Source organism: Metopolophium dirhodum, chromosome 1 (assembly GCF_019925205.1).
Source record: "Metopolophium dirhodum isolate CAU chromosome 1, ASM1992520v1, whole genome shotgun sequence".
Lineage (NCBI taxonomy): Eukaryota > Metazoa > Arthropoda > Insecta > Hemiptera > Aphididae > Metopolophium > Metopolophium dirhodum.
The window spans coordinates 69,126,867-69,150,444 of NC_083560.1; the positions used below are offsets into that span (position 1 = coordinate 69,126,867).

Below are 23,578 nucleotides of genomic sequence, written 5' to 3' on the forward strand. Positions count from 1 at the left end.
CCCTTACAAACACTAATGGCCATTGTTGCCGGGCTCAAGATCTAAAAAATGTAAATACTGAAAAAAAATTAATAAGTAAAAAAAAATTTACTTGATGCTCAAGTATTGATAAACAAATGTATTATAGCAAACGTGTTCACTGTTCAGAGTAGCAATTTGAATTTAACCTACTGTTGTACCATTGCCTAATAGTAACTTACTATTAGAGCTCCATGTCCCCAACCTCCCCCCCCCACTTTGGAATTTCGGAACAGGTTAGGTTAACCTAACCTAACCTAAAATTAACTCCATTCGTTTGTGTTTCGTTTGTGCTGGTTTGTGCTTTTAACCCCGTCGTTCTCAACCCCTTGCAAAGTTATCCAACTTTGAGAGTTGGGGGTTAAAGTGTAATCCCAGGTACTCCCCTTTGTCTTGCGAATCTGATCAAACTGTCTACATAATCATTTTTACCTCTATGGTGTTAAGACGTAAAACATTGGTGTTAAAAAATATTCGCGACCCAACAAATGGACTTACAGCCTAATACTAAAGATATAATTGTGATACAGGTGGTACTCTATGTGTTTTGGAAAATCAAACCAATGTGGAGTATAAAATATTTTGGCCAATTTTTTTTAAAGACATGAAGCTCTAATTATTATGATTTTGTTTACCTACATATTATTTAAATGAAAAATAAAGGTTTTAACTATTTTTTTGTAATTTAAAATTTTTATTCTTAGGGACATATAACTTTTTCTTATTATGCTTATATTATTATTTAAAAAGCGTATTTCAAAAAGTTAATAGCTAACATATGAAAAAATTAATTGAACTTAAATTAAATAAATTTTATAATCCATCAATTATATATTAATAAATATGTAAAAAAATAAATAATATCAAGAATAAATAAAATATTTAGTACCTTTAAAATTTATTTTCTTATTTAGAACTGACAGACTAAATTTCTCCAGCCCTCCCCCCAGAATTTCAACAATGTGCGTCAAAACATAACTGAACGTTTGTAAGCAGTTTGCAAAGGGTTTTAAAAATAACATTTTTGTTTATAAAACAAAAGAAATATTTAAAAAAATGAATTAAATAATGTAATATGAATAAAGAATCGACTATTAATAAAATCCTAAATTCGTAAAAATTTAAAATTTAAAAAAAACACAAAACTCAAACCTGATAAAAAATTTAAAATTAAAAAAATCTAAAATTAAAAATTGACTATGAATAAAAATCTAAATATTGATTTATACATGTTTGATAGAATTTAATATCTATTTTTTATTTTTATTTTAGCTTCGTGGGTTACTTTTTTATATTTAACCTAATTATAAACTTTTTGAAATATGCTTTTTAAAATTTAATAATAATAAGCGTAATGGGGAAAAGTTAACCACCAATAAATTTTGAATTACAGTTATACAAATTTGAACTTTGTCTAAAAAAAATGCTCAAACGGTATTTACAGACTCGTACACAAGTTTTTAGAATAAAAAAAATAAAAAATTTGTTTTTATGTTACAAATGGTTGCAATTGATTTAGAAAGAAAATATAGATAATATGTACTTTGAAGACGATACGAAAATTTTGAAGTGACAACTTTACGCACGTCAATATTATATCGAAAAAATAAATTTATCAGGTAGTTATTAAACATTTTAAGACGAATAATTATTATCATTTGAAGTTAACGTTTCTATTTGAGTATAGTACCTACTTATACACTTATACGAACACATTCTGTATGGTTTTTTCTTTTTTTTACCATACCTAATAAATTATATAATACATTCGATCATTCAAATAAAAGTTTTTTAACAGTACAATGTAAGTAAAAATTTAAGAAAAATGTTGTATAAAAACTGATTATACATTATGATGAACAGCCAATAAATTAGTAAGATTATAAAATTAATATTCTATAATATCAATTAATTAATTTAAAGAAAAAATTATTTAAATTACAATTACTGAACTATTTAATTTTTGATTACTATTAGTATTTATGTGATTGTGTATCATTTGGTATAAATATGTGTATGGACGTTCTTCGTATGTTTTCTTACCTTTACCATACACTAATTTCAATATTTATTTTTTGCAAATAGATATTTAGTATGCAATTTGTACGATTATTTGTATGACATCAGTTTATTCCCAACAAAAAAATAAAATTAGGGTGGTGCTGCAGATTTCAGAACGTGCCAAATGATGTTAAGGTGATTTTTTTTGGCTATTGTTAAATTTTAATACAAAATTTGAAAAATTGTATATTTAAAAAAAAATGTACCTATGTAATTTGTATTTGATGATACGTGTAAGAAGGTACTAAGGAAACGTATGTATTTCATCATTTTTACAATAAATAATTTTACAAATTAAACTATAATATTATAATATATACCAAATAATATTAGTGGTAACTTAAATATCGTCTTAAAAACCTAAGACTGACAAATAATATTAAATATTTAACTAATTAATATCTTATATACAAAAAATAATAATAATAAATATGTTAATATAACAATTCAGTACAAACATTTGTATTCGTATTTTTATATAGGTTATGAATCTGTATAATATAATATACTTATAATTAATAAATATTGAATAATTCTCGAATAAACTACAAAAACTATAATAAGGACAAGAAACTCTTCACAAGCGTTGTATCGGTGTGATGCATCACTATATCAGAGTATTACTATTACAATGCATAGGTATATTTATAGTTAAATTATGTTTAAATATATTATTTTTAATATAAACACTGCAATTGACACAAACCAGAAACAACAATTAGTTAGAAATATCCTTATCTGGTATAAAATTGGGTATACATTATAATTATTATAAAAATAATTTATAGATATTGGTTATACGTTATAAGTTCCATTGATTGAGTCGAAATTATTTTTTAACGTTCGACAATCATGCACTTATAATAAAAACTATTTTCTAATCCACATAGGTTTGATTTTCCAAAATACATAGGATGTATTTAAAGTACCATCTATATTACAATTATATCTTTAGTATTAGGCTGTAAGTCCATTTGTTGGATCGCGAATATTTTTTTCCAAAAATGGCATAAACTTAAAAAAAAAAATTTCTATTCTACAAGTGTATGGGATTTTCTGGTAAAACCAATGTTTTACGTCTAAACACCATAGAGGTAAAAATGATGATGTGGACAGTTTGATCAGATTCGCAAGACAACGGGGAGTACACAGAGGGGAGTACACCTGGGATTACACTTTAACACCCAACTCTCAAAGTTGGATAACTTTTGCAAGGGGTTGAGCACAAACGACGGGGTTAAAAGCACAAACCAGCACAAACGAAACACAAACGAATGGAGTTAATTTTGTTCCGAAATTCCAAAGTGGGGGGGGGGGGGGGGCATGGAGCTCTAATAGTAAAATCAATTACTTTAATCAAGATAATATCATCAAATATACTTAGTAATATTATAGGCGGACAGATCTTGTTCGCTCAGTATTGTTAATCGTATAAAATGTTTTTTTTATCATTAAATAATTTAATGATATATATTTAAATTATTCAAATCTAACACATCCATTACACTGACTCCTTAGACACCCAATGTTGTTACCAAGCGTTACCAACTTACCTGCTTTTTTTCATAGTTATTTGAAGTACAAATTAGGACAAAATTACATATTGAAACCAAGAATAACGATTTCAGTTACTTTGTTGTAATTTGAAATATTGTTCGTGGGTAGTTGATACTTTTATTAAGTTATTTATGACATTTTCATATGCAATTTTTTCGAAAAAAAATAATTTACCAATTGTAGTACTAATGCCTAATTGTAAAATAAATAACATTAATTACAATCTATATATTTATACGCCAAATACCACTCGCTCACTTACTCACTTATCGCTATATCTCAAAAACTACAAAACGTACGAACTTTAAATTTGTAGGTTATAGTGATTCCCCAATGATCTAGATTGCAATAAGAAAAAATTTCCCGATATTTGCATTTTAAAGACGGAGTTTAACAGGGATTCGGGATTCACGGTGGATATTGAAACTTTTTTGTATAAAAATGGTTGATATTGGTTTTTTAAGAAGATCCGGTTTATGTATCCAAACTGTATAATATGGGCCAACATTTTAGGGACCAAAAGTGAGTAACGTGTTCGATATTGGGAGCAATATACATCAGTTGAGCATACCCATCTCAAACTTCAGATGGTTTTAAAAAAGCTAACCCATAAAAATATTTTAATTAATTTCCAACTTCTGAGTTTTCTTCTTTGTATTTATTATGTAAATCAGCGGTTCTCAACCAAAAATACGAAAAAATAGTAGAAAGTGTGGAAGAAGGATTATCAAATTCATAAATAATGAAAAAAGCTGATGTTGTAAATTTCCTAATTCTTGTTAAAAAAAAAATGTAACAGTATTGGTATGTAACAATGTATTTTTTTTTTTTTTTTGTAATTATTGATTCAGTTATATCTGTGTGGAGTGTAGCTAAGACATCGTGGGTTGAGTGATTTTTGCGGAAGCCACATTGTTGTTTTGTGAATTTTTTGTTCGTTTCGAGAAACCACACTAAGCGTTTGTTTATCATTTTTTCAAGTAATTTGCTTAGGGTACTGATAAGCGAAATTGGACGGTAGCTAAGAATATTAAATTTATCTTTGTCTGGTTTTAGTATAGGGATTACGAGTGCCTGTCTCCATTGATTGGGGAAAATTCCATTGTTCCAGATTGAGTTGTAAATTGCGAGGAGAGTGTTGATAGCATTATCCGATAAGTTTTTCAAGAAGATGAAAGGAATATCGTCGGGTCCAGGACTTTTGCTGTTACAGTTGTGAAGTGCGAGGTAGAGTTCTTTTATATTGAATGGGTGATTATATTCCGCGTTGTCAGGTTGAGGATAGGGGTTAATTGTGATATTATTTTCAGTTTCATTTTTGAAAATTAACAATGTATTGTTTAATTGTTTAATACTCAAATTTTAATATTTAAAAGTACATTTTTTAATTGTTTAAAGAATTATAATAGTTTTGACTTTTAAAATGTAACATTGTGTTGTTTAATAAAACACAAAAAAAGAAAATATTCATAAATATTTAAAAACTTTTATTATATTTAGGTAAATTACTCAAAAACGGTAAAGTAATAAGAAAATAATTGTTTGTGATATGACTTAGATTTGTATTTTTACTCTCTACAGTTGTGTGCATATGTGTTATTAATGTATATGGAAGAATTTTTCTTTGGGGTGGGGGGTAGACGTTTCAGATGTCCCGTTTTTTTATTTTCTTAATATGGTCACCCTATATTATTTACCTACTAACTGTAGCAGTATTTGTATGCTACATTAAATTATTAATTACCAAAATAAGAAAGTGGCTCTTTGATTACCTCAACCAGTTAACTCACATGACAACTGTAATATTATATTTTTATGTATGTATTTATCAGTTCATATATCATAGGTAGGTATATACAATATGTTTTTTGATTTATGCAGTACCTATATCGTTTGCATTGTGTGTAGTTATATACTACGGTGAACGTCATTGTAGGTGACTGACCTGCTAGACGAAGTCGGATAGCGTACCCGGATAACCTGAGGTGACTGCCCTGCTAGACACCAAAAAAATCGTGGCGGCTATATGATGTTTTTACGAAATTTCGAATTTCCGGCGGCATAACCCGGGCTACCACGTCGAACCGCGGTGGTCCTAACCTTATCACAGTTCCTTATCACCAAACCTCCTTATCACACACCAACCGGTTCAAGACCGACGACCAGACCAAAAGACCACCGCAGCTTCCGACATCGGTTAAAACTCTTCACCAACTCGGGGATAGGTTGACGCCCGGAGAGCTAGTAGTATTATAAACAAAGAAACGTCGCACAATAAATATTTTATTTGCGTCTCTAAGCAGCTTAACTGGCATAAATAACTTAACAAACCTAACAGATGTATCCAAACTTATCCAAGACATTATCTACGTAGCAAGTCAAAAAGGAATAGAGATATCCTTTCTATGGATACCTGGACACTGTGGAATAGACGGAAATGAACTAGCAGATCAAGAAGCATCCAAAGCAGCCTCATCTATACCAAAAATGGCAAAATAGGCCTAAATAGGAAAGATGAAACCATTTTGAATCGCCTTCGAATTGGGCATACTTTTGCAACACACAACCACCACATGGCTAAGAAAAGACCCTCTCATATGCGAATAATGTGGTGTGGAGTTCACTGTCAAACACATACTTATTGATTGTTTCAAGTATTCAGACTCAAGATCCAAACACCACATACCACAGCAATTAAGTGAAGCCCTTCAGCTCGATCTCCAACCAAACATCAATATAGTCAACTTCTTAAAAGAAATCAAATTATCTAACCTAATTTAAGCCTTAACCAAATGTAAACCAATAAAAAAAATGTAATTCAATAACTTATGGCCTTGTAGCCGGTGTTTTTATGTTAAATAAAAAAAATATATAGATATATAGCAAACAGAATATGATTTTTCTAAATAATATGTTGATAATAATGTAAATGTAGCTTTTTTTAATTTAAATTTCCCTGTATAGATGATGTGTAACATTTTAAAAAGTTCTAGTAAATAATAATATTAAACACTTGTAAGTAGACCACTCAACAAACATTTTGTTTACTTTATCCGTAGTACCTACCTATATCAATGAAAACTACAAATAGATAGGTATTATTGTTTTTGTCGTCATAGAACTTAAAATATTATATCAATATTGTATAATTTTGGAAGGTTTGCGATACCTATCTGTAGTCCACTTTGACGAAAAAAAATATCTAGTCACTTTAAGTAAGTACCCAGCCAAACAAAAATACATGATACACGTATCAGTTTCTTTGACAGGGTAGGCAAATATTAACAAATCGATATCCACTGCAAAAATATAAACAAATATTTAATCTTGTGTAAAGATAAATTATCACAGTTTTGGAGTACCCGAGTAAAAAATAAACTATTTAATAAATATGATTATCTCGCTTGGATAGCTTCAAAACATCTGAGTAGATATATTATCAATATACTATCAAATTATATTCTAAAATAGAACGTGCCAGAGAAAAATATAATGTTTTTAAGCATTTAAGGTAAAGAGATTAGTAAAATCTTTACATTTCCTACTAATGAATATGAATCCTAGAATCGGTGATGATTTTTTAGAAATATTTAAGTAATGTTTATTGAAAGATAGAGTCAAACGACGATTTAGTTCAATATTGAAAAAGACAGAAACGAGTTTTCCTTATATAGGTTCCCCATCTAGCCCAAACCCAATCGTTTTCATTTTATATTTTTTCTCAATACCTACAAAGTACAAATAGGTACTAGGTACTAGGTAGTAGGTACCTACAATAAACCTACCTATTATTAATTACCTGAAGTATAATTATAATATATTTGCGGATAGTTATTTAATTCATTTTTATAAAAATACATAATATTGTATTACCTATATTATAGTATATAACAATTGAACATACGTGATACGCAATACGCGTTGACGTGATAATAATATATTCGTCATCGCCCAAAACAATGAATTGTCACTTTTATAGTAGTATGTCAGTTATGTCACACTCACTTACGTTGATGGTTTTGAATTATCATAGAACAAATACAACAATAATCTCCAAATTACCGAATGATTAAAAGAGATAGGTAGGTATAATAACAGCTATAAGAATCCGTATAATATATAATATATGCCATATATGGTCGTAAATCAATTTTTATAATTTATCATATCATAATAATCCTTAACTTAAGCCATCGATGGAAAAATAATAATTTAATAATCTTTTTTTTTTTTGCGTGGTATCGAGAAATAATTTAATAATCTAGCATAGGAGGTAGGTAGGTATTGGCCAAAATATGACATCACGACCGAAAAATAAAACCAATATATGATCTAGTACTAACAGGCGAGACCTGGTTAAACCGAGGGCGTCTCCTTAAAGACGAGCATGCGTGGGCCGTGGACAACCGTGTTGATAGCGGACGCTATTGTGCGTCAAAGGCCACACGTCCACGCGCTGTCATTTATGTGGGATCCTTTCAGCGAGAAAGACACGCAACACTACTCAGCTACTCTAGACTTGTTTTTTTGCTAAGTGGTTTCAAATCGAAATTTTGTTTTTTCAAAAGTTATCATAATATTTTGACAAAATAATTTTTCGTTCATATTATAATGGAAGTCCTTCATGCTGCAATCGGTACTCAGGTAAAGCATTATAGGAATACAATTTCTGGAAACTTAATCGTTTAATCACCCTCTGCCATAACTATTTCCCATAAATATTATATCATTCAATGAATAGACTGCTTTGACCATATCAAAAACGCTAGAAGACTTTATTTAAGATTCTGAGCGAAGCGATGAATGTATTGATTTTACAATGATGTGTGTTTTTTTTTTTTTTTATTTATATTTTTATTTTTGTGTCTGTCATCACCTTTTAGGACAGTAAAAGTGCTTGGATTTTCTTCAACAGTAACTTTTCTGATAGGAAAGTGGACCTAGTTGGTACTTTGGGGGGTCAAAAGTAAAAATTTCCCAATAGTTTTAAAAAGCGACGTGAAAAACAAAAGAAAAATTAAGGAAAAACGGGAATTTTTACGCAAAATCTGTTTTCGAGCCTTTTTTTTAAAAATAAATAGTTCATAAATTCAAAAATATGCCTATATTTGAATTACAATTGCAATTAAATTGTATTATTAAACATATCCCAATTAAATCACATAATCAAATTTATTGAAAGTTGGTATCTCAAATAATAACTATATTCACGTTTTGAATAAAAATGTTTGAAGGTTTTTTTTCATTTATTAGATTAGGGCTAAATGCATTATGTTTATGTACATTATAATTTATACTCAATAAAAGTTTTCACACGGTTTATACTTTGTAGGTATAACCTGTTAGAGTGGCTGGAACACCCGACTACTCTATATTTGAATATAATATATTCTACAGTCCAATATACGACGTATCGCAACAGGTGCTCTTATGTCATTATACTGACAGTACCTATACTATTATTGATCCTGCCATACCACACAGTCAAACCTAACAAATAACTTTTGACAACATTTTTAATAATATTTAATTTTAATTTACTGCAAAAAAAAACCTACAGAGTTTAGCGTTTTTTTCTTAAACATAGTCTTACATAGTCATACATTTCTATGCCATTTAGCACTATAATATACATATTATTATTTAACATTTATATATAGTATCAAAAAATTCAAAATTAATTTTGTGTATTTGAATTTCAAATATTGATATTACCATTTAATGCATGTATTTATGCAATTAGTATAATTCTAGCAAATGGCCATAATTGCTGGGCTCAATTTCAATAAAGTAAAATGGTGGGCAAGTGGGTCACTGTAATGGATGGTGTTAAATTTGAATTCAATGATATAATATCATTGTATACAAAAAACGATTCTGAGTGAAGACGGTCAGTCAGCCTATGATATTACTATTTACTACCTACCTACCTAAGTATATGTGATGATAGTATTGTGAATAAAGTAATTTATTCACCTATTTACGTGTAACCTTGTTTTAAATTTTCAATCCTTAGTTATAAAATTTGAACATTTTATACATTTTTAACTACAAAATTATTTTTTGATTTTAATAAATTTTGTAAAAATTTAAACTTTAAATGCTTATATTTAAAAAAAATTGTGCCTATGTATTTTCAATATTTTTCAACTGCTATAATTTTCAAATATCAGTGTAACAATATATCAGGAGCATGTATTACATTTTTAAGCTTTTTGACCCAACAAATAAAATTTCATTGACAATTCTAGAAAAAAAAACTAAAAAAATTGAAAGTTGAAAATATCCGTAAACAGCTCAAAACAAATCAAATGATTTTGTATACCGGTTTTGTTTTTTTCAATTTTGGTTTTGGTTTCGATTTTGTTTACCGGTTACCAAATTTTTTTCCGTTTCGGTTTTGGATTTAATACCAGTTTCCAATTTTTTCGGATTTCGTTTTTGGTTTTGTTTTCGGTTTTAGTTTTTAAACGATTTATACCGGTTTCTAAAATCGGTTTCAAGGCCTGGACTATTTACTTTCTTTCTTAGTTTATAAATTTTTTTGAATCGTCGGATTGAGCGTTTGAATCACCTTTTAAGTAAAGAAAATTTTCCAAAATGTCAAGATCCAAAGATTTTTTAAAAAAAATACCGTTTTTTAAATTATATTATCGGTTTTGGTTTTTAATTATATTACCGGTAACCAATTTTTCCAGATTTCGGTTTTAAAGTTAATACCGGTATCTAAATTTTCCCGGTTTCGGTTTTAAAGTTAATAGGTACCGGTATCTAATTTTTCCCGGTTTCGGTTTTGAAGTTAATACCGGTTTCCAATTTTTTTGGTTTCGGTTTCGGTTTTATAACAGTTTATACCGGTTTTTGAAATCGGTTTTGAAATCGGTTTCAAGCCCTGGAATTTTGTATTGACAATAATGTTATTACTTATGGGCTATGACGTATTCATAGGCGCAAATTGACTAAATTTTTTGAGGGGACTCAAGCCCCCCTCCCCATAGGCCATATTGCTTAGTACCACAATACCAAAAAATATTAAAATTAGTACTAATTACTAGATTTTGAACTGGGGTACTTGACCGACATTTGGGGGACACTACGTACCCCCAAGCCCCCCTCCCTATTTGCACCAATGGACGTATTATTGAATTATATTAATATATTAATCGAGGCATTAATTTAATAATTTGTACATTTATTGATTTGCATTGTATATTATTATTTTTAAACAGTATTAATAATTTTATAATTTTATTTAACTTTAAATGTTTTGTGCAGTGGGTATTATCCCATTCGGGGGGGGGGGGACATCCCAGAATCAAATGTCAAGTATCAACAGTAGTTTGTTTTTGAATTAAAACAAAATAAAAAAAATCGCTACATGAGAATATCTAATTTTGTAAATCATCCATTATCTATTATCCATAAACTTTTTTAGGACTACATCACTGGTTAGCGTACAGTCTACGCACTACGCAGCGTTGTAAATTCGTCTAATCAGTTCAAGGAAAAGTATTTATTTTTGGCATTGATGATAAAAAAATTGCCATATAAATACTGTACCTTGAATTTGTTATGACTTATGAAAACTGATCGTTGAACATCACAGATCGCAGAGCTTAGTGTTCAGATATATGAAGTCAAAAGGTCAAAAGAAATATGATGAACTAGATGTCATGAAGTCTTCATACTAAAGGCATTTACCGTTTAGTACTATTTTTCAAGCAATCGTATGGCTAACCGAACCGTTCTTATAAGTTATATTGCATTAATAGTATTATTTAATAATTTAAACACATAATATATTACCATATACGATAAACCTTTAATAATATTTTAAAAACTAATGTAAAATGTAAATATAAACAATATACACATTTTACATAATATTTACTCTTTATAATTTATCCCTACTGTACTACGTATGTAGTTAAACTCAATCAAAGATGCTTTATTAGTTCTAAGCTATTCAGCATTTTAGTGCATTTTAATTTTAAGATATTTAGCTAAAAGTATTTAACTTTTCTTATCCAACTGATTTATATAAAATAAATTAAAGGTATAATATTTTTTAAAAACTACATGAGAAATCGAGGGGAACACCCAATGTTGTAAAAATGTAATTGCTATAAAAATCCAACATTAATTATTACTTATATCACCCCCCCCCCCCCTTTTTATTAAATAAACTGCTATTAATACGAGATTTCAGAGTCCTTTCATTCGTGGAGAGTGGAGACCCGCTCAGACATTTCAAATGAGAATAGTGTAATGACCTTCTTGACCTCTCCACTTAAAACAGACTGTTCACTATCAGTAAAAAAAATAGTGAAGCTTGACTCCCCTCTCAGCTGTGTCATTTACGATTTTTAATGATTTTATAATTTCTTTTCCAATTATATAGTCATCTTGGTTATGCCAATGAGCCAGATCAATAGTCAAAAACTTTATGGAAATATTTATGGTAGAATTATTTATGCAAACAATTTTCTCAGCCATTTTGCATCTTGTGTGGTTATCTACACAATCGTCAAATATTGAAAATGTTATACACTCTGGATTTAAATATCACAAATGGTTTATCTTTTTTTTTAATGCTTCTCCTGCTATTCTTTTATTATAAAATGTATATGCTTCTAATGTTTTTAAAAATAGTATGTCATTAAGCGGGGCTTTGATTGCATTAGTAGAAGAAAACCAAGCTTGGACATAACATTTTAATATAAAACAACAAATTTCTTTTAAAGCATTTTCTTCTTTGCTATTTAATTTAAATTGTTCTTTAAAGATAAATGATTTTAAAGAATATAATATGGCCTTAGAAATCCATCAAGCTAAATGAAATGGACCAGGCTATCTAAATAAAAGCAATTCCTCGAGGTGGAACTCCACCTAAAAATATGATAACGAGTTCTAAAAATTCTTGATAATCATCTCGAGATATTTTTTTAAATATGAATCTAGGAATCAGAAATCCACGTGGATAATTTACTTTTATCAATGTGTTCCCACGCATGTTGGAATCTTTTAAATAATAATATATCTGGTCCAGTCATAGAACATAATTTTACTACTAAAAATACACCTTGTAAAACAAGTTCAAAAATGTGATGTCTACATGCCAAAAATAAAATTTCTCTTTCTAGACTTTGTTCTAACAATATGCATGCCCCGTTCAATCTTCCCGTATTAGAAGCTGTAGTATCAAACACGAAGGCTTGAACTTTTTCTATTAAAGCCCACGCTTGCAAGGTATCAAAAACAGCTGAAGATATTTCATATCCTGTGCCAGAAGGCATTTGAGGGGCTCCATGAAGTTGTTCAACATCTATGGCTGTTGCAATAATAGGCAAACGATCTACCTTATTTTTACCGGTTTATTTAATCAAATTAATTAATTTCATTATAAACACCGACAGTTGTAAATGGTTTTTTGTCGACTGATTAACTATTATGTAAATCAGATTATTTTTGTTATATATCTAAACAGACGTTATAACATATATCTAACTATATAACCGAAAAAAATCAATTTCAATAAATAAATACAATTTTTTGATTTTATCAATTTTTTTTTTAAATAATGAACATACGACAAATTTTGTAAAATACTTTTTTATAGAAAATATTAAAATACATAGTTTAGATTCTTAAATTTTTACGCTAGGTACGATAGTTTCTGAATTAAATAAAATAATAAAAAAACTACCCTCTTTTGTCATATTCAACCCTGATGCGGCACCAGAAGGGGTTGATTGAGACCTTCCAAATTCTATCCAAAATACTTACCAATGCACCTTAACAAATTAAACGGGTACTGTCTAAAAAAAATTATTTTTCTCTATTTTTATCTATATCAACTAAAACTAAACCTTGATACTTTTTACAACATTATTAACTATATAGGTAAGCTTAACGAGTTATTTTATCTCACAAAGTTAGTTTTCATCACAATATAAAGTTAATAATGTTTATTATAGATTCTGAGCAGAGCGATGATGACATCATAGATTTTGTAATTTGCAATATAATACAGATTCATTAACCAATGTTTTCTTGGGCAACTTTTTTTTGAAACTGGAAAAAACAAACCACAAAATGATAAAATGATAAAACGTTTACGCAGCTAGGCAATTTATGAAGTGTTGTTTCTTACTGTGTAACTGTGCAAGTGACGTATTTTCTCCAAAAACAACTGTCAGTCATAACAGACAATTTAAGTGATCCACATGTAAGTATAGGTAAAATAATTAAATAAAAATTGTATTTTATTCAAAAAAACAAATTCAACTAAAAGAAAAATATATTGTCAGGTTATAATTAATGAAATATATTCTTTGATTTTAAACTGCCCAATTTCAAGAAAACGTACCAAAAATGTTGCAAAAGTACCATGGTAACCAACAATAGACGGCGTGTACCCACTTCCTAATTTTACATTTATGCGTGTACCCTTAACAAAAATTGTGGTACGCAGGTTAGGCATAGCCCCTCCTCCCAAGTTATTATTACAATGATTAAGGCAAGTACCCATAAACTTTTAAGGTCTACATCACAGTTCATAACTTTAAATTTAATAATAGGTCAATTCACTCTTACTATTAAAATTAACACAAAAAAAATTCTACTAACACAATTTTTATTGTTATTTACTGTTTGAACTGACTATGCCGCAGGGATAACTTTTATATTCTTAAGCGATGTTATATATTTATAAGATGAAACAAATACATACTGGTATAAAATAAAAATAGTTTTCTCTTTTAAAAAAAAATACATATGTATTTCTACTTTACCAATTGTTATTAAATAGCTTCAATACAAAACAATGTTTTAAATATATTTTTCGTAATTTACCTATACAATCTTTTTCGTGATTAATGGTTATAATATACTATATAGATTTGAATTTTTACTAGAAATACCATACATCTTTGATAACTAGTGACAAGCTTAATATTGTATTAATAAAAGTTAAAAAAAAAAAGCTAAATCCTTATGATCCCATGATCAAAACTACATTCTTCAAAAGTTACAACAGTTTTCAATATACCATCAATTTCAAAGAAAAATAGTGAATTTAAAAACAGAGCATTCACATGTTTTTGCTCATCATTAATGTCAATAATAAAGCGATAATAAAATCATAACACAAACACACGTCCATAACATTTTAATACATTTTGCCATTATTCAAAATGGTTTATGTTTTCTTTTCTTTCTTATTAGTTTTCAATGTTTCTTCTACATCGCTGTTTTTCTTCTTATCTGCTAACTTGCATTGATTATACACATTGTTCAAATCAAAAACTGCTTTGAAATTAGGCTGAAATATAGAAAAATGTATTTATTTTCTTGTATTAAAAAAGAATCTACTAATATGCATACCTCTGTAAAAAAAAATTTAAATATTTTTCCTTTACTATCATATGTTGGTCTCCTAAGTTCTTCTATTCCATTTTTAAACATAATTACAGTTGGCAATTGTCGACTTAAAGATGAATCACTAATATTATATTTATTAGCAGCATCAGGATATCGACTTATATCTATTTTTCCAAATTTAAGATATTTTGTATCATACCTGAAATATATTTTTGTTTCAACTTTATTAACATATAAAAATAAAATAAATAAAAAATATACTAATAAATTAATATTGGCACTTGTAAACATTATATTATGTTTGCAATACTTAAATGCTATCAAAATCACTAAATAATGTACATTTTATACCATTTTTAGATTATTTATCATGCACCAAAACATAAAAATATTTCTTATAGGAGCCAATAATTAGAAGTATAAAAATATTTTTAATAAATGTAAGGAATATTAAAACAATTAGTATAAATTAGTTCACATATATTGTTACAAATTCAATACACATCAATGGTATTCTGAGATAAATACAAGGGGATCTCTATGGTATGAAGCCCCTCGCCCCCGATGCTGTTATAAAGATTCATTTTAATTTAAAAATTAGTTAGTATACATAAAGGTGTATATATAGTACATTATGGTCTCAATAGTATCAATAATACTTTATGTATTACTGGTGGTACACGGAAAGCTCATAACTGGTATACAAATTTGATTTTAATATTAAACATTATATTATACTTTCAAATGATACGTAAACATCTTCAAAATATGTAAAAGAAACTGGGATATAAAAAGGTTCAGAATTATTGCTTTATAATATTTCATCTATCACCTATGTTAAAAAAATATTATCATTTTTATTTGTAATAATAAATTTGTCATTATTTTTAAGCTATAAAATCGAAATATGTATTTATTTTTTACTATTGTAGTATTGTAAGCAATTATATAACTACAGTAGAGTCTCGGTAATCCAGCAGATATCAGACCGGCGGATTATTAGAATTGCATATAAAACCACAATTTTACTTACTGCAAAACCTAAATATCTGCGACATTTTGATACACATGTCAACGTAAACTGAATGAAAAATAAAATATCTAATCGATTCATTCAAATTTAAATCAGTTAGTTTTAATAATTGTATGATTATTATAGCAAAAAATAGCTGGATTACTGGATGTACCGAGTTATTGCACGAGATTACTGAGTCAACTGTATTATTATTGCATTATTGTACTACTATCATTATGTTTATTATAAAGAGTGGAATAACTTTATAAAAAATATGTAGTTATTAAATATTAATATTATAAAAGTTGTTTCCATTATTTCATACTTAAATATTATACGTATTGAACTTTTGTTTATATGGTTAAAATAACATGTTTAGTAGCTTAAAATATAAAACGGTAGAAACATTATTGTAAATGTTATGAATTGTCATATAATTAGAATACAGCCTCACTATAGTCAATTAATAAATACCCAAACCAGAAATTAAAATAAGTATAAGCGCTGTTACCTAAACAGCTATTATGACAGAAAAATGAATTTATTGTTCATTGATCAATGTACGTTTGAAATTTAAGTTTTTATTTCTATTGACATCTTAATCAGACATACTATTAGTATAACCAAAGAGTATAATAATATAAAAATTGATGTAATAAATAGTTGAGGGGAAAAAACACATAGTTAAATTTAAATATCCCAATTTGTTGATAACAATGGAAATCAAAACCTTTTTGGTGGCCTGGAGCCCATTTTGCTATGTTAAATCTAGCCCTGTTTCTATGATTTATATTGGTGCAAACTTGTATCTCTCCTATTTTTATTTCTAGATCCACCTCTAATTATATGCATTGTATAATCGTATACTCTATACAATATAGGAGTATAGGACTGTACTAGTATCTATAATATTTCACATGCTATGTATACATATATTATATTACATTATTTTTTTTTCTTTCATAATCAATACATACTGAACAGATAACTGTGAAAATATTGGAGCAAAATTAGCACACGTAGGATTCCAAACAGTATAAAAACAAACAAGCCATACAGTATGCTGCTTATTTTCTTTTAGAGCTTCTTCTAAAGTGGCCAATGATCTGAAGTACAACACATTTTCTGGACCTGAATATGTTGGCTCTGGTAGACATAAGCTTACAACTATAAATTTAAAATTAAATAATAATTTAACAATCATTACTTTCATGTGCAAGCAAAATTTTGATACACGGTAATATTATAGTACAATAATAATATTTATGTAGATTATAACTCAAGAAATCAATAATACAATGTTTTTTCATTAAATCTGATTAAATAGGTATTATGATTGGAAAAAATATATAGGTAAGTTATAAAAAAACCATATACATCTATGTAATGCAAAGAAAATAAATTTAAAAAATGAGCGTATAGCTTATTTCAAAAATTGATTGCATCGATCTTAGATATTTTATTAGTTTTCCATATTTTTTTAAAAATTAGTACACTGATTTTTTACAGCAATCTACCACTTATGAAAAAAAATATATAAAACTGCATACCAATAAGAAGAGCAGTGAAGAATAAACCAAATCGAACATCTGCATAGTACCACAATAATAAATTTGCTCCTTTAGTGTACAAGAAACTAGATGAGAGATAAGCTAACATAGTGACACTTCCAGCTTTTCTTGTCCGAATCATTACAACAATCATGAGGAATAGTAATATTTCCAATTCTTTCTGTAAGTAACACATTAAGAGTTAATTTTTAAATAATACAAAATTGAAAACAATAATCTTTGATTGGTTGTTCAACGAATAAGTTACTTACAGCGTCTAGTTCGCAAGTCTTTTCAGTCGGCGAGAATATATATTGGCAAAAGATGTCAATCTTTTTGCAAAACACGTACGAACACGTGAGAATTATGTTAACCCAATAATAAGGTTTTAGTAAGAGAATCAACTCTTTCTTTTGTATCACCATTGTGAATAAACAATGGCTTTTTGCACTCCTATAAAAGCAACTCGATATAATAGATGAAGTTCGTTATTGTCGATCGAAATATGAATTGATATGAACAAACGTAAAGCAAAGCAAAGAAACGAATTTTGTTTCTATTTGACTATTTGCATAATATGCATTATTGATATTTAATAACACGATTTCATATTATCACGGATAACACAGCCAGACAGCAATCAGCTGGTTTTGATTTTAAGATTATTTTGGAGCAAAGGCAAAAAATAACTATTTATTATTTAATATTTTAATACTTATTTATTCGTAATAAACATAGATATTACAATACATTTTTTTTTTTTTTTTTTTAGTCATATTTGTTTTTATTTGCACAATCTGTATAAAAATAAAATTACAATAAGCACAATGGAGGGGTAATACAATTATAGGGCATTGGTCATGGTTGGCTTGAAGAAGAAGCTATTCATTAATAGCACTTCATAACAATACATTTAGATATACTAATATAGTAATATCCAAAATACTAATGCAGCTCGTAAATATTTGTATAGAATAGATGATGGATGATATATTTTGTAAAAATGTTGATAACCTGACCCCTCCAGTCATCAAACCAAACATAATAATATATTATGATCGTACGCTCTATTATAGTATTATCTATATTACCTATAGCCTTATAGGTATCAAATATTATTTTATAAGTATCGACAGATCGGACAGATTTCAGAATTTCAGAGACACAGTCAAGAACTCAAGAGTTAAGAGTCAAGAATACAACTTACCAGATCTGACTTTACCGAGATATAATAATATATTATAATATTATGATCTATATATTTTTGAATTAAATGCATTAAAACTGAAAAAAGTTCATAATATTATGTAATATTACAATTGTCTAACTAGTTTAGGTATTTACTTAATTATTTAGGCTATTTAATAGTATTTACTAAATTACATAATCATCAAAATTCACAAGGATATTTGAATTTACACAGACTGGTATGTTTATTATATATTATATACTTATATTATGTGTTGTTCCGGACTCACACATTTAACCACTTATTACTATTAGAATGTAATTTAATATTTTATATATTTTAGTTCCCAAGCCCATTTCTTTTTCAAAGGATTTCCAATTTGGTATGATAAACAAATCAGACATACCAAATATTAGTGTCCGGCGCCATTTCCAATGGTTTGGAAAAGTACAAACCCATTAAACTGGAAGTGTAATTTCCCTCATTCTTACCAAGGATAATAAATTAAGGAGGTTAATTAAGGCTGTTACCTTGGCCATGTTATCAAGCAATAAAGATGATATTTTGGAACAATACATAATTGATGACATCATTGCTCGGACAGTTAAATATTAGTATAAATCTCCAGAAGACATCAAATAGGTCCGCTACTTTTCTTCAACAATATTTGCGATAGAGAGCCAGTAATACTTTTCTGGAATGGATGTACGGACATAACTATAATTAAGTGATGACTGTTAGGGGAATAATTTAATGTTTTAATATAACTGCTAATAGTGATAAGGATAATGAATTTAACTTAAATTAGTAGATTTAAAAAGTAAGAAATTATTATATTCAGCATACATAGGAACAACGAATAAAAGTGGCAAGGTTTTAAATTTATAAGAGACACATGGATTAGTCTGTAATTTAGATCATTGTATCACTCATTGTCATAGTTCAGTGGTCGATATAAAATTAACCAATTGTATTTTTAATTACATTTTGTCAAAAATGAGGACAATTAAGTTGAACAAGATATGTAAAAGAATAAAAAAAAAGAAAAAAATATAAAATATAATTATTTATATTATATACTTACTCAAATATCACTAACACTTAATATTTTATAATGTTGACTGTTGTTTACGGGAAATCGTGAAATCGAAATTGTAAATGACATATTTCATAAAAAAAATTGTCATATATAAAAAAAAAGTGTCATGAAATTAACTAATTTGTAACTGTAAATGTAAACCACAATAAAATTGAAAATATTTTCATATTATACTCATCATCACTGGATCACCGGCAGAGCTGCGATCAATAGAATAAAAAATACAATCAATTTATAATATCAAAATATATCAGTATTAGGTTTTATTTGTATCCGTATGTAATAACTAATAACATAAATAAACAAATTATTATGTATTTAGAATTTAAATATTGAAATAAAAATTATACATTCCCTATTAAGATATAAAATTGTAATTAAAAAACAAAATTGCAATATAATAATTTAAGTTAGTTAAAATAAATTGTACTCGAGAACCATAGAGGTACCTATTTTTTATTATCATTGAATTTATTTCATTCAACAATAATAATAAGTAAAGTATATTTCTAATTTTGAAAAAAATGATCTGAAAACAAATTATGCCTATGAATCTACCTCTATAATATTTCATGTATAGTATACCAATGTATAAGACAAAAATGCTTACAAAAAAGGAGACATTTCATTAATTCAATGTTAAAAAATAATGGAAAATTGATATCAGGAAAAGTAAATTTGGTTTTTATTTTTACATATTTTAACTATAGTCTATAATATACATGATTGTTCATTTGCTAGTTGTTTCTATGATTGAATTTTTTTATCAAAAGGGCATTATGAAATATAAATAAATAAAATTTGATTTTTGGCTTAACATTTTTAATGTACCTATTTTAGTTATTATATTATGCATACTGATATATTATTATTTGAATGTTTATTTTCACTATTATTTATTATTTTATTTTAAGTAATGATATGCCATATGAGTATGTGTTATATATTATTGCTTAGAAAAATGTATCAATATACTTCTTTTATTATAACGACTAAACATGGGTCACGGTTTAATATTTGTGATATTGAGTGCCTAAATATTGTGTGGATTTAGAATAACAAAACCCTAAGTGGCGCCAAAGTAATTTAAATATACTCGGGTAGAATAGGTAAAAAAATATAAGTCACCACATACCCCTAAAAAATGTTAAGCATTGTCCCCTACACCCCCCTAAATCTAAATTTCAATAAGATCTTTTTACGTACAAAATAATTTGCTAATTTCCGTGAATTTGATGAGTTTTGTCAAAGTTTGATTACAAATGCTTATAAAAAAAGTCATTGTTATCTATCTTCAACTGTTATTGACAACAACTTATGAAGAACTTTTTATTACATTTTCAAGTTTTTTAACTCAGCAAACATGATATTTATAGAAAAAAAATTAAAAATTAAAAATTTCAATACTAGTTCAAATAGAATCAATTTATTTTTAAAAATTTTAAAGTAAGCTAATATTTAGCTATTTGGTAAAAATTTAAATTATCTACTTTAACTCTTTAAGTGTTTTTGAATTATTAACTCAAAAAAATATTGGGAATTCAACTTATTTTTTGAATTAGACTAGTATTATCTTACGAGTAACCTTGTATTATATGTTCAAGTTTTTAATGGAGTAAATAATTTTTGTTTCAAAAAGAATTTAAAAAAAATGTATGCCTACTATAGTTTAAAGTGAGTCAAATTAATTTGAATTTTATGGTATATAGATAATGCTGATATAAACATTCGGTGAATAAATTATATATCTATAATTATACTTTTTTAAGTTTTACCAAAAAAAGAATAAAATACAAAATGGATTTTTTCAAAAACTGTATTCGCGTGAATATATTCCAGTGTTTTCCTAATTTTTAATTCTAAGCGGAGCGTTGAATTTATTGATTTTATACTGCAGTGATGTGTTTTTTTGTGTATGTCTACTCGATATGTTTACGGACATTTTCTATTTTTATTTTTTTATTTTTGTCTATACCTAATTATCAATAAAATTCATATTATCAATAAATATCAATGTCAAAAGTGTGAACATTTAATACAAAGCTCCCGATATATTGTCACAATATCGTAGTTATAATATATTATATATCGTATTACAATAATATCATCAAATTAACTTAGTATAATATCATTGGCTAATTGACCGTCTCCGATCAAAATCGTTATACAATGATATTATATCATTGAATTCAAATTTAACACCATCATTTACAGTGACCCCTGATCAGTTGTAACCTACGGCTTACTGTACAACAGAACGCGACACCCACTTGCCCACTTTTTTAAATCATTAAATTAAAATTTAAGAGCGTCCCCCATTTACACCCTTTATTAAATCATAACGGTTTCCTAGTGTTAAGATCATAGGCGTAATCTGGTGGTGAGGGTGGAGGGGCAAGGGGAGGCAACTACCCCCTCTGAGTGGGCAATAGCGTAATTTTACCTTATAGATTTATGGTTATACCTAACCTTCAGAATTTACCCCAGATTACTCCCATGGCTAATGAACGACGAATTTTACATAGATACTAGATAGGTATTGGGCTATGTCCTATTTACAAGAGTATCATCATACGAAATAAATTTGACATTCGTACGCTTTTTAAATAGAAACAGGTGTTTGAAATATCAAATTCGGATAGACCGAATTATAATAATATTTTTTTAAAGTCATTTTGATCTCTTAACCATGGCTCTAAAACTAAACTTGACTAAATGACAACGAGCACATTTTTTAATTTAAATTATTGAATTCTTCAACAATTATGGTTTTTTACGATATTTTAAGTTTAAGTGAGTTATGAGAATTTAAAAATATTAATAATTTACATACTCATAACAGTCATAACTCACTTAATAATTAAAATATCGTAAAAATCGACGAGAGCTACTGCCCCTATGTACCCATCCATCGGTTTCCAAATTTACTCAGCAGATATTCTTGAACAACAATTGCATTATGTGCAGGTGCTCCATCTTGTTGGAAAAATACGTACCTACATAAGACTTAGTTTCTAATGGAATATGATCCATGTATGTAGGAAATACATTCGTCAAAAATTCTAAGTATCTTCTCCCAGTAAGCGTGCCATCATAAAAATATGGGCCGAGAATTTTTCCATCGAGTAACCCACACAAAACATTACTTCCCCAAATTGTTTGATTATTTCTGTCAATATTCCAGAATGGATTGTTATCTGGCCTTTATTTTAAATTCTCATAACTCACTTAAAATTTAAAATATTATAAAAAACCAATGAGAGGACACAGATAATCTTCTTACCTAAAAGTTTGATAATAGGCCGATTTAATCTAATATCAAAACATTCAAAACTAACAGCACTATTGAAACTACTGAACAAAAATTTGTTATGTCGAACGCGTGTAAGATAGAGACAACATATGCCAGTGCGACGATCACTTAATTTCTAAAAACATGTTAGGTATGAGTGAAAAAAAATACGTAGAATTTGTAAAATAATAGGATAATTGTTGAAAAATTCAATAATTTAAATTAAAACATTTCTCGTTGTCATTCAGTCAATTTTGGTTTTAGAGCCATGGTTAAGAGGTCAAAATGACTTAAAAAAATCGGTCTATCCGAATTTGATATTTAAAACACTTGTTACCATTTAAAAAATAGCAAATTGTATTGCGCATGCTCACATTGAAAGCCAGAATAAGCTATAACAAATTTGAAAATCATC

At 27.7% G+C, this 23,578-nt stretch overlaps 1 protein-coding gene across 1 annotated transcript; it reads right to left on the reverse strand.

Annotated features, from left to right (window-relative positions):
• Nucleotides 1–14,386: 14,386 nt before the first annotated feature.
• Nucleotides 14,387–18,217, reverse strand: LOC132936289 (thioredoxin-related transmembrane protein 2 homolog). The gene is made up of 5 exons (XM_061002988.1): nucleotides 17,856–18,217; nucleotides 17,584–17,764; nucleotides 17,011–17,200; nucleotides 15,022–15,217; nucleotides 14,387–14,959 (listed from the first exon to the last, which is right to left on the reverse strand). Exons 1-5 carry the CDS (start codon nucleotides 18,006–18,008, stop codon nucleotides 14,837–14,839), a joined length of 843 nt encoding a protein of 280 aa, XP_060858971.1. The 5' UTR covers nucleotides 18,009–18,217; the 3' UTR covers nucleotides 14,387–14,836.
• Nucleotides 18,218–23,578: the final 5,361 nt, after the last annotated feature.

Bases quoted from the DNA above. Each gene is read 5' to 3' on its own strand.
- LOC132936289 (XM_061002988.1), bottom strand. From the start codon at position 18,008: ATGGTGATACAAAAGAAAGAGTTGATTCTCTTACTAAAACCTTATTAT. The intron at 17,765-17,855 runs GTAAGTAACTTA...TGTTACTTACAG, and splicing joins AGACTTGCGAACTAGACGCT to AAAGAATTGGAAATATTACT. The intron at 17,201-17,583 runs GTATGCAGTTTT...TTAAATTTATAG, and splicing joins CTTCACTGCTCTTCTTATTG to TTGTAAGCTTATGTCTACCA.